Source organism: Macrobrachium rosenbergii, chromosome 1 (assembly GCF_040412425.1).
Source record: "Macrobrachium rosenbergii isolate ZJJX-2024 chromosome 1, ASM4041242v1, whole genome shotgun sequence".
Classification (NCBI taxonomy): Eukaryota; Metazoa; Arthropoda; class Malacostraca; order Decapoda; family Palaemonidae; genus Macrobrachium; species Macrobrachium rosenbergii.
The window spans coordinates 21,459,188-21,474,659 of NC_089741.1; the positions used below are offsets into that span (position 1 = coordinate 21,459,188).

At 39.0% G+C, this 15,472-nt stretch overlaps 1 protein-coding gene and 1 long non-coding RNA gene across 2 annotated transcripts in view; one reads left to right on the top strand and one right to left on the bottom strand.

Moving 5' to 3' along the window:
• Positions 1–15,472, top strand: part of LOC136840530 (uncharacterized) — a 32,181-nt gene that overhangs the window by 16,478 nt on the left and 231 nt on the right. The gene's annotated exons all lie outside the window — the stretch shown is intronic.
• LOC136840429 (uncharacterized) overlaps positions 3,201–15,472 on the bottom strand; it is an 82,683-nt gene continuing 70,411 nt past the window's right edge. Inside the window, exon 13 of the mRNA XM_067107130.1 lies at positions 3,201–8,520. Within this exon, the coding sequence (XP_066963231.1) occupies positions 8,485–8,520 (36 nt within the window). The 3' untranslated portion in view covers positions 3,201–8,484. The remainder of the gene's footprint in view (positions 8,521–15,472) is intronic.

The window sequence follows — 15,472 nt, forward strand, 5'->3', positions numbered from 1 at the left end:
GTCTTCCCAGACTTTTTAAAAACCCCCTACAGCTCTGGCTTGAAGGGGTGGCTAGGTGAAGAAGGGAATGAGACATTAGATAAACCGTTTCTTTCTCTAGCTGCCTTGAGTTGGGATAGCCTGTATTCTGAAGGACAGTTGTAGACTACTCAAGGACTACAGACCTCTCTTCTGACACTAATCCCTTTTCTGGACTACCCCTCAGAATCTCTCAAGCTCTGGCTGTTCTTGAGAAGCAAGTGTGTTGCTGGAAAAGAATGCACTGGAAGTCATTGTTAATCTGTCCCAAGTCTTTTACAGTGCCTTTCTTAATGAGAAGCTCACTAAGGGTTGGAGTGTGTCCACCAATTCCTTTCTGAGGAGTGTAGTGCTACAAACTTGAATCAGATGGAAACTACCCTTTTCATGTTTTATTCCATCAGAGGGGACAACCCAATGCTTTTGGTAGATTGGAAAGATGCTTATTTTCAGATGCCCAGCCATCAATCCTCCGGGAAGGAACTACCTCTGTTTTGTCTGCCTGTGCTTCACACTGGCAACAGCCCTAAGCATTCATGCGAGCGTTCACCTTGGTGTCAGCTTAGTATCGCTCACAAGAAATACATCTGTGTTACCTCAAGGTGTTTATCTCACTAGCTGGTTCAAGTGTCCTAGAGATGCAATTGCTCCAGAAAAGAGACCCAACCTTGGGGTTGTTATAACTGAGAGTAAGTTGGATCTTGTACCCAAGCAGCAGTCAGAAATGGGGTACACTGATAGGCATGGCAGCAGTGAGATATTTTTGTAAGGCTCTCGCTAAAGCAAGCTCAGGGAGGTGACAATGCTGTTCTGTTGCAAGAAAAACAACCAGCTTTCCTTGGGCACATCATTCTTGGTCACTTGTTGCCTTTGGAGATTTTCTGTCAGGTACCTGCACCCAGGTTCACTTCATTGATTGGCCTCAAGCAGCTCATCCTCTCACCATGTGCAACTTGAGCCTAGAGCAAGAGAAGACCTCGCCTGGCGGCTGGACAATGGAAACCTCCTAATTGAGATTTCTTTTCAAATCACTTTCTCCAGAGATGCGTTTGTTCTCAGACACATCAAGGTGGGGTGAGGTGTGCAACTGAAAATCTCTCTGCTCTACAAGTGCAGACAGAGAACATTCTTTCTCATATCTTCAGAGTGCTTGCAGTGCATAGCTGCAATACTCCAAGATCATGTGACTATCACTGTAGTCAATAAGTGACAGCAGTTGGCAATGCAGATGCACAAGTGGACTTGCCATTGCTGCTGTTAGCCATGGGCATTCCAGCTAAAAGAAAAGTTATTTGCAAGACCACTTCAACTGCCAGGGCCAGTTAGTTGGGACAGAATTGGGCCTGCTTTCTTTCATACAGACAGGTTTTTTGAGCTTTGGGTAACTCCAGTGGTCAACCCATTTGCCATATGGTTATAAAGAAGTTCCCAGTGTTCTGCTTCTGTTCTGTTCTACAACCCAAGGCTGCCTGAGAAAATATCTTTTAGCAGCTCTTGTGACATCTGGGTATCTTTGTTTTGCCTCATGTCAGTCTGACTTGCTAAGTACTCAACATACTATTTTTCACTCTGGGTCTCACATAACCCTTGGAGCTCCATGGTAACCCAACCTGCTAGCTCTCCTCTGTTAGCCACACATTTTAAGGTAACTTCAACTACCGTGTACCACAGAGTGGACCATATTCTCTGATTGGCATCATAGATGGGGGGGCCCTCCAATTGGAACTACTTAAAAGTAGATTGCAGACTGACTTGTCCACCTTCACTGAGATGAGCTCATCCCCGTCCCTCTGGTGAAGCCTACTGCTTTGCCTGACCTCTCTTCCTTGGCTGGGTTGTCTATGTTCATTGGAGCTTTGAACAGTTTTGTCCACTGTTAGCTCCAGCCTTTGGATAGGGATATGACACATCTGCTGCATAACTCTGGTGCTGTAGAACCTTTAATCAAAATCTCACCCTCATTCTGCTGGCCTTCCCTTGTTGTAGCGTGTTGACAAGTCTCACAGCCTTGTGTATCTTGTATGGCTCTCAGAGGTCTAGGAATCCTCTTGTTCTCATTATTGAGCTCGTGGCAAAAACTTGTTTGCGGGGAGCCAAACGAGTTCCTTTACTGACAGGCAAACGTAAGTTTAACCAGACCACTGAGCTTATTTCTTTAGTTTTCACAGGGTTAGCCCAAGGGATTTGCCAATGGAAATTCTGACAAAACTTCTTTGTTTCCAACTTTAGTTATATTTTTTATATTCCCACAACAAATCCTTAACTGATGGTGTAAGCCTAGTTTGTACATGTAGGGATTTGTAAAGCAGCAGTTTGGCAGAGTATATGCTGGACAGACCAAAAGGCAGGTAGACTTCATAATCAGGCATCCTATCTCAGAGCTTTAGCTTGTAAGGTGTTTACTACCTCCACACTCCCTTTTCACAATGTGGGGTCACAAGGGGTGGGCCAGTGGTAAAGCTATCGTCTGAACCGATCAGTTTACAGTTGACCCAGATACTAGCTCCTTCTCATCATGTGCTACCCTATCTCCAGGGCCAAACTTGGTTCTCAAAAGTTTTCTTAGTAAGAATTCAGATACACCTCAACCTGGCTAAAGCCCTAACAATCTTGCACCCCTATGCCAGATTATGAATAGGGTTCATCATCTGAATAATTATGAGGTCACAAGAGTCATTCCTCCCCTAGTCACAATCTTGACTCAAAGTGCATGTTTCCTGGTAGAGATTTAACTTGTCAGTAGTCAGTTGAGATGGAAGTCTCCCATGTAATCATAATCTCACCTCACCTACCAAACTTGTCCCCGAGATATAAGGAAAAAATGCCAACTTGCAGCAGGTTAGTTAAAGTTCCCCCACTCGTCATTCTACCTCTAGATAACCACCTTTTTACCATTTTACAAAGTTTCCAAAGACAGTTTCCAGTTCCCACTGAAAAATACTTGTACAAAATGCTCTGGTTTGTATACCTAGGAAAAATACAGGTTACTAAAAATATGGTATTATTTAATTACGATGGAAACAAATACAAAAAGTCAAGCAAATTTCGTAAAGTAACAGGTTATGAATCTGCAAAAATTAGTTGGATATTAAAAGTTTAAGTTACAATCCCCCATCCACTGTTAATTCCCTTGCTGATGTACTGTGGGAATACCAGATTAAGGATAAGCATACATACAAAAATTTTCTTTAGAATTTTTAATTATGTACAGTATCAAGGTACAAGAAATCTTCATAGTGGAGATTTTTAATCAAGTAGCATACAATCCACCAAAAATATAACTTTCATCATTTCCTTAACAAACAAGTAATTTACCTTAAATCTACTTGTGAATCATTAGCCCCATAAAAGCTAGGTCCTTCGCCTTAAGTACCTATTTTAACCAAAGAATGATGATCCATGTAGTTAACAAGTACAATTTTTATTTATATACAGAGTTGGTTTAAATTACTTTGCTTCATTCCATAAACTTGTGATTGCCAAAACATTGTTTGTGCACAGATGATATAAAAAAAATGCTGCAGGAGTGCAGGTTTACAAATTATTGTTGATTTTCAAATCAACAATTATAATTTTTACTTGGTCCCAAGAAATTTAATCACAAAGGCAATCACTACAATGAAGCAACTGAAGTAGTACCTTGAAACAGGAAGATGTTACATCACACATTTGTAAATCCTGAGAATGCATCTGACAAAGAACAAAAATAGCTAATTATATAGGCATGATAAAAAGCAAAGGTTGCGTGAGACACTCAAGAATTGTGATAGCACTGTAAAGCATCAAATATAGAGGAGTATAACACAAGAGTCAGAAATTGAGGTAAATTTTGGTGTACATCAATTAAGAGCTATGATCTACTTATTACTTACTACAGAAAGGTGCCAAACACATTGCAGTACTTTCTGTTCCACTGGCTAATCTTTCTCCCATAAAGCAAATGCTTAGACAACACAGCATCATGCAAGGCTCAACTAAAGGCTCTGCAAAATCCCCTATCCATTAATTTCCAAATCCTCCAGCTACAAATTTGCTCTTTTGTACATTTCTTATCCTAGGGCATACAAAAAAAATGTAATTTGTACCTAGCAGTAAAAATACACTAATCTATAGTTCAAATATAAAAATGATCTAATGACCTAATGAAATTACAGTACAGAGACAACAGAAGGTAATGTCTTGAGATGACAAAACTACTACAGTGAAAGAAATTGATTTTTTTTATTTACAAATTACAGAAAGAAGAAACTGCAAACAAAAACAAAACTTTTTCTGTTAAGATAAGAGAGACTGACAAGGAAAATATAAAGTACAGAAAAATAATCTAAGATATAAAACTATGAAAAGATACAATAACAGCAATATTGTACATTATATTCAGATAATTTCATAAAGTAAATATTTGCTTTTTTAAAACAAAAAAACTAAATTTCAAGGATTCTTAAACATATGACAACTTTATACATAACATACATATCTGCGAGTTGGAGACAGATGAGAGAGCATAAATTCTATCCTTATTTAATATGAAAACTTAATGAAGGTATTCCCAGATATAGAATCAGTTCAGACCATTAATGTGCACATTAGCCCTCTGGTGATCCGATGACGCGAAACTGTTACAATAAATTTTTTGTCATAAGTGCTCTGATGACGCGATTTCCGCATCATCGGTGTTATTTTCTGGGGAAATCCACCAAAAAAAAAAAGCTTCAATTGCTCAATTATTTACTGAGAACACCTACTGATTTTAGGTAATACATATATATAGGAAATTTATTCAGCTTCCCATTGCAGTTTTCACTTTTTTCTAGCATTATTTATTACCAAGTAATTACGAAAAATGTCAGCGTATGTATATACGCGTTGAACACCGTAGTTCGGCAGGAATTTATGCATGTGTAGATAATTTTTTGTACGCCTGTTTAAATAACTTCAATGTCCATGTACTATATACCATTCAAATGGTCATTCTTTGTACTTTAACGTGCTGAACAGCAAAATGTAAAAATATCAACATTTATATAATAATCATTGCCGTTCATTTTCTTTAAAAAAAAAAGATTGTCCGTAATCTAACAACAATTGCTCAATTTTATTCTAACAATACATACTGTATATCATTCTTTTGTGCGTTTTATAGGAAACTTATTCAGCTTTCTAATGCCACCTTTATTTTTTTTATATCTTTATTCCTTACTTAGGTACGATACGAAACGTCAACATAAGTAGGTTGGAATGTCTGAAAATTCTCTGTAAAAAATTACCGTTTTTTAATCGGTAACAAAAATTAGCGTTTTTTAATCGGTAACAGCTAATTAGCAAACACATTTATAGCAAAATGATTGCTTCCACGTGAAAGTTCAAACATTTCCACACAATTTACGTATAAAATAAACTCCCCAAACCTAATTATTATATTTTTCATGATTTCAAAAAAATATCTACGATTTTCATTAAAAATTTCACGTTAATCATGTCTTTTTTACTATTTCTAAGCCTTGCAAAGATTTTCTGATTGCTTTAGGAAAAAATTCAATCATTTGCCAACATCATAAAACAAACCAGAAGCCTATATCAGTTATAGTTTGGACGTATCGATTTTTTACAAAGAAACTTTTCTGCGCGAGCCCCACTTTTCCCTCCATGGCATAAGTCGCGTACCAGGTAGCGCTATAGGAACCCCCGTAAGCGTGAGAGGGTTAGAGTATGAGTTATCAAATTGCAACTCTATTATGTTATCCCCTATGAAATACTTATCAAATACAAATCATTGAATCTTCACAGCTAAATAGGCATTATCATTATTAAAATTTTGGTGATACAATTACAGGAATATCTTTCTACAGTAGTATTGCAAAAGTATATTTGCCTCAATTTTCAATATACAATTCAACCATACATATTTGTAGTTAATCAGACTCCAAGAGCAAATAACTACTATAAGTCCTTGCTGGCTGAAATTAGTTATTAATAAACAAATGGTAAGCTTGTACATAAGGCACTACTTATAGTAGTTACTTCCACATGAGGGCTAGAAGCATGTTGAAACATTTTTCAGAATATAAATGAAGCAGTACCGTACTACACCAGTTTTTGTGATACTAATCTACCATGGCTTTAATCATCTTAGGGGTTAAATTGAAATATGAAACTTCGAAAACTTACAATACATCATCCACTTGATAAGCAAATTTAAATATTCTGAAATCCTTCTGAAATCACAGGAGCAAAATAGAAACCTAATTTTCCTGAGAATATTTGATAATCTTCAATGCGTTATTTTTCTTTTCACCAACTGACCTCGTCCTGCTAAATGCTCAATGCTCCAAGGCCTTTTGTAAATAGAAAGGATAGATATTTTACCCAAATGGTCTTTTTTTATATACTTAACAAGGAAGGATGTTTTAACTACAGGGTATTTTATACATAAAAAGTACATAGTAATTCAAAAGGTCTTATATGCCTAACATACAAAGCAAGTTCATTATGACTGGCAGAGTGAGAGAAAGAAAACTGAGTTTATCAACAATGTGCACGACACTACAAGCGAAAATATAATGCCAAATAAAAAATATTAAAGAAAACAAAAGCACTGAAGATTAAACAGAATATACAGTTGAACTATGCAAAATTACATACTAAGCCAGGAAACAGGCACAACTTAGGTTCTACAACTCGTTGCTTTTCTTTTGAAAACAGACATTTCTTACATAATTATCATTAGGCTTACTTATTAGGAACCAAAACACTGAAAATCATACTTCATTTTAAAACAAGTCATTTGGTTGAGCCTTATATTAAGTAATTTCATGATTACCTAATCTGATATTATTAAAAATTTGTGTTGTAAAATATGCAATGGTTTCAATTCAGAACCAAAAAAATTAACTGCACACTCTCCTTCCCGGTACAGTATTTGGACAGGAACACTTTTATGATAAAAAATGACTTGCATCATTTCATTCTTAACATTATAAAATGGTTTAAATCTGCAAAGTCCTTGCAAGTCGAATAAAATGCTTAAATTCAACTTTTCTTCAGGACAGAAACATTGCATCTAATTTCATTAAATACTAATGTAACATTTCATAAATGTAAGCTAGTTTACCTCTTCACTTTGTTTCCTGTTCTTCCTTGATCTTTGTTTATTGTGTTATTTATTTACACGAGTAGTTATATTAGTGGTACAATATGAATTTCACTACCAAAAACATGGATATCATAATGATCATTAGTGTATTAACATTTTATACATTATCCTTTTTTATTGTTTGTTTGTTTCTTTCGTTCTTATTTCTATCATTCTTTCAAGGATGTGGTTTGTAGCTAGCAAAGTATACTACTGTAATTACACATGGGCTGAGAGCCATGACGAATTACAGTACAGTAATGTGCTTTGCTAGCTACAAATTTTCTCACATCCTTGAAAGAATGAAGTTTGTATATATTTTTGCTGGTTCCTTTTTGTCTTCTATATTTTGCTCCAGTCTGTTCCTTATATTTTTTTATATCCTCTCAACTGTATTTCTTTGATTTGAATTGATGTATTTTGCTCAGATTTCAGTTTTAATAATCGGATTTGGCATATATTTACTGTACTTTAGGAAATCCTGTATCTTTACCTTTTACAGTGAAATGTGCTTCTTCCATCTATCATATAAAAAATATACATGAATATTAGCATTGTACAGGTACATAAATTTGCCCATTAAAATACACATATCAGTAAGTATGTACATATATACAGTATACTGTATATATATTTACTGATAAGTCCAAAAATATTAGAAGAAAAAATTATAAACATCTAGTGTTTCATAAAAATATTAAAAACCCACGATGATCCTCTGATTCCTACTAAACATCTCTTCTTTTGGGCAGCTTGGCTTCCAGACACCATACCTACAGTATTGCTATCAAATACGTCGCAGAAACAGACACCTACAATATTGCTCTTAAATATCTGTCCCAGACACAGGGACCATATATTTCTTATGGCATATTTTCACAAGTAATAAACAAAAAAAATATTAGACTGATTGAACTTTGTTACATTTAAATAAAATTGCAACTTCACAGAAAGCAAAATCTAAGAATGCATGAAACACATATCATGAACAAAATCCAATAATAAAATTGCAACTTGCGTATGTATACTGATACCCTTCAAGGAAAACAAAATCCAAGAATGCATGAAACACAGATCATGAGCAAAATCCAATAAAGCTTCACACTGATGGAAAATAATTACCATAAATGAGATCAAGAAATGTTAAAAATTAACATGCAAAATGCAACAAGTCCCTTGCAAAAGTAACTAATGGGACCTGATATTTTCACATAGCAATGGCAAAGTCAATAATTATGTAAAGAAAATTCATTACACAAAAAGACTTATGAAAAATGTATCATCTTGTTGGAAAAAAAAAATATATATCTGGTGCGATTTCAACCACAGCTAAGTTAAAGGCCAAAAGAGAGCCGGTTCATGAGGTTAGCCTGAAAAGCAAAGAAAACTAATATCAATTTACTATACATTTGAACATCCACATGATTACAAGCTTCTATCATATATAATTACCACAACAAGTTCTGTATTTATATTCAGCAAATACCAATTTTGTTTACAGATCTAGTATTCACAGACAAGGTACTATCTGCAATGTCTTGCCTAGTACATAGTAGGAAGAATAAGGGCTCTCTGCAGTTCCTTGTTGGATGGATGGGATGTGTGGAACTTTGGGAAACAGCCTGAGCACTGAGACCCTAGGGCCATTTGACACATCTAGCTTTAGCCCCCAAGCTTTACTACTCATTCATTTTTATTTCCTCTAGATAAGAAGATTTACAGCCCATTTAACTTTACTCCTGTTTTCTCGCTCTTTTTAAATACCAAAGTTTTACATGGAATAAGGCATCATTTTAATGGGTTTACATGAAAAATCTTTTTTGTAATACTGAAAAACACTGCTGGCAATAGCTCCCATATGTTGTCGGGCTGCCTCACTAGAGATTAAGGAAACTGGTAAAGCAATATAATCAGCAGGATAAACGTCAAATATTGTACTGTAGGGCCATGCTTGGGCCCTCCAGGCATCCACCGTCCAAAACAATAAACTTGACCTGCCGGAGAACATTGAGCTTCCCCAGAAAACACAAATCAAAGACGGAGGCGGAAGCAGTGATTTTCATGCATCTGCAGGAACTACAGTATCTCATTTGTAAAACCAAAACCATCTGTAAATTTAAAACACTTCAAGCTTTCGAACCGTATGTAATGGAGAACTTTCCTTATTTTATACAAAGAATTGTTAATTGTTTTCCAGGTGTGAGAAAACGCACCTGACTGTAAAATTATGTCTGTCTTGCTCTGATGTTAGATGCTACCTTTCCGTTTGCGGAAGTCCATGTCTTGTCAGAAATTTGTGACATTAAATTACAAAGTACCCAGACGCTGCCTCTTACTCACCTCATTTCCACACTGGTGACCACCGAGATGACTGACATTGCCAGCTCAATGAGCGACAACACCACAGCTGCACCTGTCCACCTGGCCCTACTCATGATGCACAACCTGGCCTGGTTCTTCAGAGTGGAAACATCTTCAGACCCAAAAGATTACATCGTCATCACACAAAGCCGACGCCGTCCTAGAGTTCCTGCCAGACGACGTCTTCGAACAAATCGCAGAGTGGCCAGCCAAGCAACAGACCACTGCCACGTATGAGAGGTTGAAGTCACAACTGAAGTTGTCCTTCAGCATGACCCCTGCCCTCAGAGCTAGAAAATTCATAGACAGGAGACCAACAGCCATCACACATCTACAAACAACTAAGATGGCTATTAGCAATCCCTGACGCAAACGGCCAATCAGAAACGATGCTAGACCTTGTGAGGGAGGGCCTCCTGATAAAGTTGCCAAGCCAAACAGTCGCGATACCCAACGCATCCACCATGCCCCTTAGTGAATTCCTGAGAATGGTAGACACAGTTCATCTGGCCCAGACATCATTAGAATCCATTCAACCACCTGTAGCAGCAGCCACCCAACAACCACAGCAACAAAGCGACAGAACCGGACAGCGAGCCAGAGGGCCCAGCCATTCCCATACACCGCTTCCAAAACTACAGGAAGGAGAATAAACATAAACACAGGATCAAAAAAGAACATCCAAAGAGCCTATGTTTCTTCCACTAGAGATTCGCAAGTGAGGCCCAAAAATACGAGAACTGCTACCTGCTATCAAGCAACTATCCATTAGCGATGGGCAGACTGGATGCCTATACAGGGAACAAGTCTATCTTTTGCCGTCTTTCTTCCAGGTACAAACGAAAACACTCCACATGTTTTTACACCACAGATGATATATCCACAAACAATTCCTCGTCGACACAAGCGCATGTAAGTCGTTTGTTCCATCCAACCTGTACGAACGCCTCAACCCCACCCCCAGCACTCTCCAGGTGTCTACTGTCAGTGGTGCCCCACCTAAAATATATGGAAAAAGAACAATAAAATTATCATTCAACAGCACACCATACAGTTGGACATTCATCACAGCAAACGTCACAATCACACTATCAAGACCAGATTTCCTGAGAGCCCATGACATGCTGGTAGATGTAGCAAGACAGCAGCTGATTCGCAGAGACAGCTCTATAGCACCCATCACTCCAAGAACAACAGCAAACCCCACATTGGGACCAAAGATGTGTCACCTCCTTCATGAATTTCCTGAAGTATTCAAAGATGTCCTCCAGCACGACCTAACGAGCCTCGCAAAATGCCATATCAAGCACCACATCGTCACCGAGGGCCACCCAGTCGACACACGCTTCAGACTTTTGGCCCCGGACAAACTAGCCTACTCCAAACAAGTATTCCATGCCATGGAACAGGCAGGAATCTGCCAGCCTGTGGGCATCCCCACTCCACATGGTACCTAAAGCAGATGGTATATGGTGGCCCTGCAGTGATTAACGACGACGCAGTGTCAAAACAATACCATATAGATACCCCTGCCTAATATTACTGGCATAACAAACCAGCTAGAAGGCACCAAAGTATTCACAAATATTGACCTGCTGAAGGAGTACTACCACGTCCAGGTAGCAAAAGAAGATACAAAAAACAGCTATCATAACCCCCTTCAGGACATACACCTTCAACTACAGCTGTTTCGGCCTTCAAAATGCTGGTGCAATCTTCCAATGCCTCATGGATGAGAAACTGGGGAACCTCCCCTGCTGCATTGTTTGTGTCAACAATATCCTGATATCCAGCCCCAACTATAAACAGCACATAAAGGAAGTAAGGCAAGTCCTGGAGAAATAAGCCCCGAAGGAGTCAAACCCCTCCCGACGGAGGTCCAAGCCATCACTGATTTCCCAAGGACAAATACCAATGTGATCCAAGAATCTGCTGGCATGATCAACTATTACCACTGATCCACACCCAACCTAGCTGAAATCATGTCCCCTTTACATAAATGCTTAAAGGGAAAGCCAAATTCTTTATGTTGTTCTGACACACAAGAGACAGCTTTTCAATTAGCCGAACAAGCCGAGTTCCGTAGCAACACTAATGATTCCTCTGTCCCAATAGGTCCCTAACTCTGACAACTGAAGCAAGTAACACAGCAATGGCCGCAGTACTCGAGCAAGATACAGACGAAAGTCGTCGGCCGTTGGCATTCTTTAGCAAAAAGCTTTCTCCAGAGGAACAGAAACACTCCCATTTTGACAGAGAGTTGCTGGCAGTCCACCACGCTGTTTGGCATTTCCGACAAATGCTCAAGGGACGGCAGTTCGTGGTGCAAACGGACAGCAACTCTTGGTCCACGCCTTCACCAAAAATGGAGACTGTTGGTCAGCGCAGCAGCAGCATCACCTGTTTGCAATATCCAAGTTCTCCTGCACCATCAGGTACCTGAAGGGCTCTTCCAACAACATCACAGACGCCCTTTCCAGAAATACCATCAACGCCATCCAGATCGAGATATATCCCATGATTGCAGCAGCCCAGAAGGATGATGTGGACCTGCAGCGACTTTGGCAGGAAAGTCCTGCCCTCACGTGGAGGGATTTTGCTATAGAAGATGGAGATGACCATCGCCTGCGAAACGAGTACTGGACACCCTCACCCTACTTACCATTTCGTCGTCTTAAGGAGGAAGGCTTTCAGTCTCGCCCATGACCTGTCACACAACTCCAGCAATTCCACCGCCTGTATCATGGCGGAACGATACATCTGGTAGGCCATGAAGTCGGTCCTCAAGAAATGGGCTCAAGAATGTCTCCCCTGCCAAACATCCAAGGTCACGAGGCATACAGAGTTAGGGATACCACAATGCAATGCAACGAATCAATGCCTTACCCCCTCTGAGGGGTACAGATACCTCTTCATCATCGACCAGAATACCAGATGGCCTGATGCAATACCTGTCAAACAGCAACCAGCGGAAAGTAGGGGGGGGGGGCAAACTTCATGTCTACCCTATAGAACTCCCTTGCCACCAGCCTCGGGACAAAAATAAAACACATGGCAGCATACAACCCAGAAGCAAATGGTATGATAGAGCGGTTCCACAGCTCCCTGAAAACAGCGCTCACAGCCAAATGCCGAGATGGGAGGTGGAGAAAAAAGTTGCCGTGGATTTTATTAGGACTGAGAACAGCCCCACTTGCAGCATTTAACGCACCAGCGGCAGAAGCACTCTATGGACAGCCACTAACAATAGCAGCGAAGCAATCCATGGAAAGTGACTAGCAATACCAGCAGACGTTTTCAAAAACCTGACAAAGTCAACCAACCCCTCTAATGTCCGCAGAGTATCAAAACAAATCATGCCAGAAAAAAGAACATACGTCATAGCCAGGAAAGCGTATGTCCCTGAAGAACTGGGCCGAATAAAATATGCGTTTATCAGAACTGATGCACACCGGCACCCCCCTCTCTGGACCTCACCGAATCCTGCAGCATAGAGACAAGCGCTACCAGATGTCAGTGGACGGGAGAACTATCTGGGTCTTGATAGACAAGCTGAAACCAGCATACACCCTAAAAGATGGCCAATCTCCATGAGTCTGTTTTTGTGGGGGGAACTGTAGGGCCCCGCTTGGGCCCTCCAGGAGTTCGCCATCCAAAACAACAAACTTGACCTACAGCAGAACATCGAGTTCCCAAGAAAACACGGATTAAATACGGTCAGCTGAAGCACTGATTTTCATGTATTTGTAGGAATTACAATCTCATATGTAAAACCAAAACCATCTGTAAACGTAAAACACTTCAAGCTTTCGAACCATATGTAATGGAGAACTTTCCTTATTTTGTACAAAGAATTGTTAACTGTTTTCCAGGCACGAGAAAACACACCTAACTATAAAATTATGCCTGCCTTGCTCTGATGTTAGATGCTACCTTTCCATTTGCAGAAGTCCATGTCTTGTCAGAAATTTGTGACATTAAATTAGAAAGTACCCAGACACTGCCTCTTACTTACCTCATCTCCACAATGTAATGTTCAGTACCACAAGAGGACAGCAAAAGAAAGAGGATAAAGAATGTGGACATCTAGAAGACTTACATGAAAAAGCTTGCCAGGTCCTATCAGCTTAGAGAACTCGTCAACAGAAACCAACTAGAACTTATGCTTGCCTAAGAAGCAGGCAGAATTGGATGCAGACAAACCAGAGCTGGTACCATTGATAAAGCACATCTAACAAGTGCTATCTGACCCAAGCATCAAACTTTCATTGTATGGGCTGATCAAGAGTATTTGAATTATACACAAGTATGCCAACAGATACAGATGCAGTGATTGCATTTTTCGACACATGCTTTTTCAGACACTGCAATCGCTCATGAGATTACAAAGAAAAGGAAACTGGCACCCAGTAACAGATATAGGAAAAGTTCCCCAGAATTGATCCAATTTTCTTCAAAATGAGACTGAAGGAACTGTAACTTAACCTCCATGCTACAATAAAATATTAGTTACTAGTGGCAACTAGTAACTAATATTTGCCTCAGAATTGGCATGAGAAATGAAGATGATGAAGTACAATGCATGGTAAGACAACTAGCTATTCCCATGCAGAAACTGACACTCAGCTTTTTGTCAAAACATAGTGGTGGGCTGTATAGATGGCAGATGAAAGAAAGATTTGTTTACCATTCCACAGACTAGTATGCTTGAAGAGAACCTCTGTAGGTTATTATATTCCCCTGCTGCAATTGGCTGTGATAGTGTGCGTCTTTAGAGAAAGAGGGAAAACCTGCTTCCAAACCTATGAAATTCTTCAAGCTCAAAGAATATTTCATCATCTGTCTGCACCTTTTGTGATACGGTGTATACCAATGAAACCCATAAGTATGAAAATAATTCACTGTTTTTTACTCCTTGACTTATCCAGTTAAAATTTTAAATAAAGCCCTCAATAATCATGTCTGTGAAAAAGAATACACAAGTGTCCCTACCATGCAAGAGGCTCTTATCAAGCATATCTGATGAGCAGCACATCTGGCAAGGCAAGTATTTCCAGAAGCCAGCACTGGAATCGCCACCTCCTCAGTGGTAACTAATAACCATGGCATATTCATTCACTATTTATTGGAATGATTTAAATAATGACATTAAAACAATGCAGGGTACTTCACCAATCCATTTGCAAAAGTGTGCATGATGTTAAACATGTAAGACATCAGCCCACTGTATCTGTTCTTGTATATGATGTCAGCTGGTGTTTAAAGTTACTAAGGCCAAAGTCTGAGTTTACTGTTACCTCAAACTTTTGCTACATTTAAAAAAATTGAGAAATACTGGAATGTGAATGTACAACTACAGACACTACTAATAGCAAATGGTTTTACCAGACCGGTGAGTTCAGATCAACTCTCAAGGGGCTGGCCCAAAGGGTTTGTCCAGAACAAATACATTAGATCTTCATATATTGTATGCAGCACCTCAAAAATTTATCTGGATAAAATTAAAATACTGGAGATTCTGACAAAATTTCTTTTAAGGATTTTTCATAACTGCAGATATCGGTTGAAATATATGAAATTATTGCTAACCTTACTGCCTTCATTCCTTGCCCCATAAAGGGAAACCAATGAAAGAAGCTTTTTCTAAGTATGAACGTAAACAAAGGCTAAGGTTTCCCCATCACATACCCAACATCAGGGGTCCAAAGTTTCCCCTGGACTACAGTTGTTGGGATGAGGTAACACTACCCTCTTGTCAGCTTTCATACTTGAGATACTGTAGCTTCTTTCATTGGTTTCCCTTCATGAGACAAAAACTGAAGGCAGTAAGGTTAGCTTTAATTTCATATGCTGCAACTGATACTTAAGTTACAGAAACAAACCCTTAAAATAATTTTGTTAATCTTCCATTATTTTATTTCAAATTTATCCCCATAATGTGCTCATGACGACTGACTGATA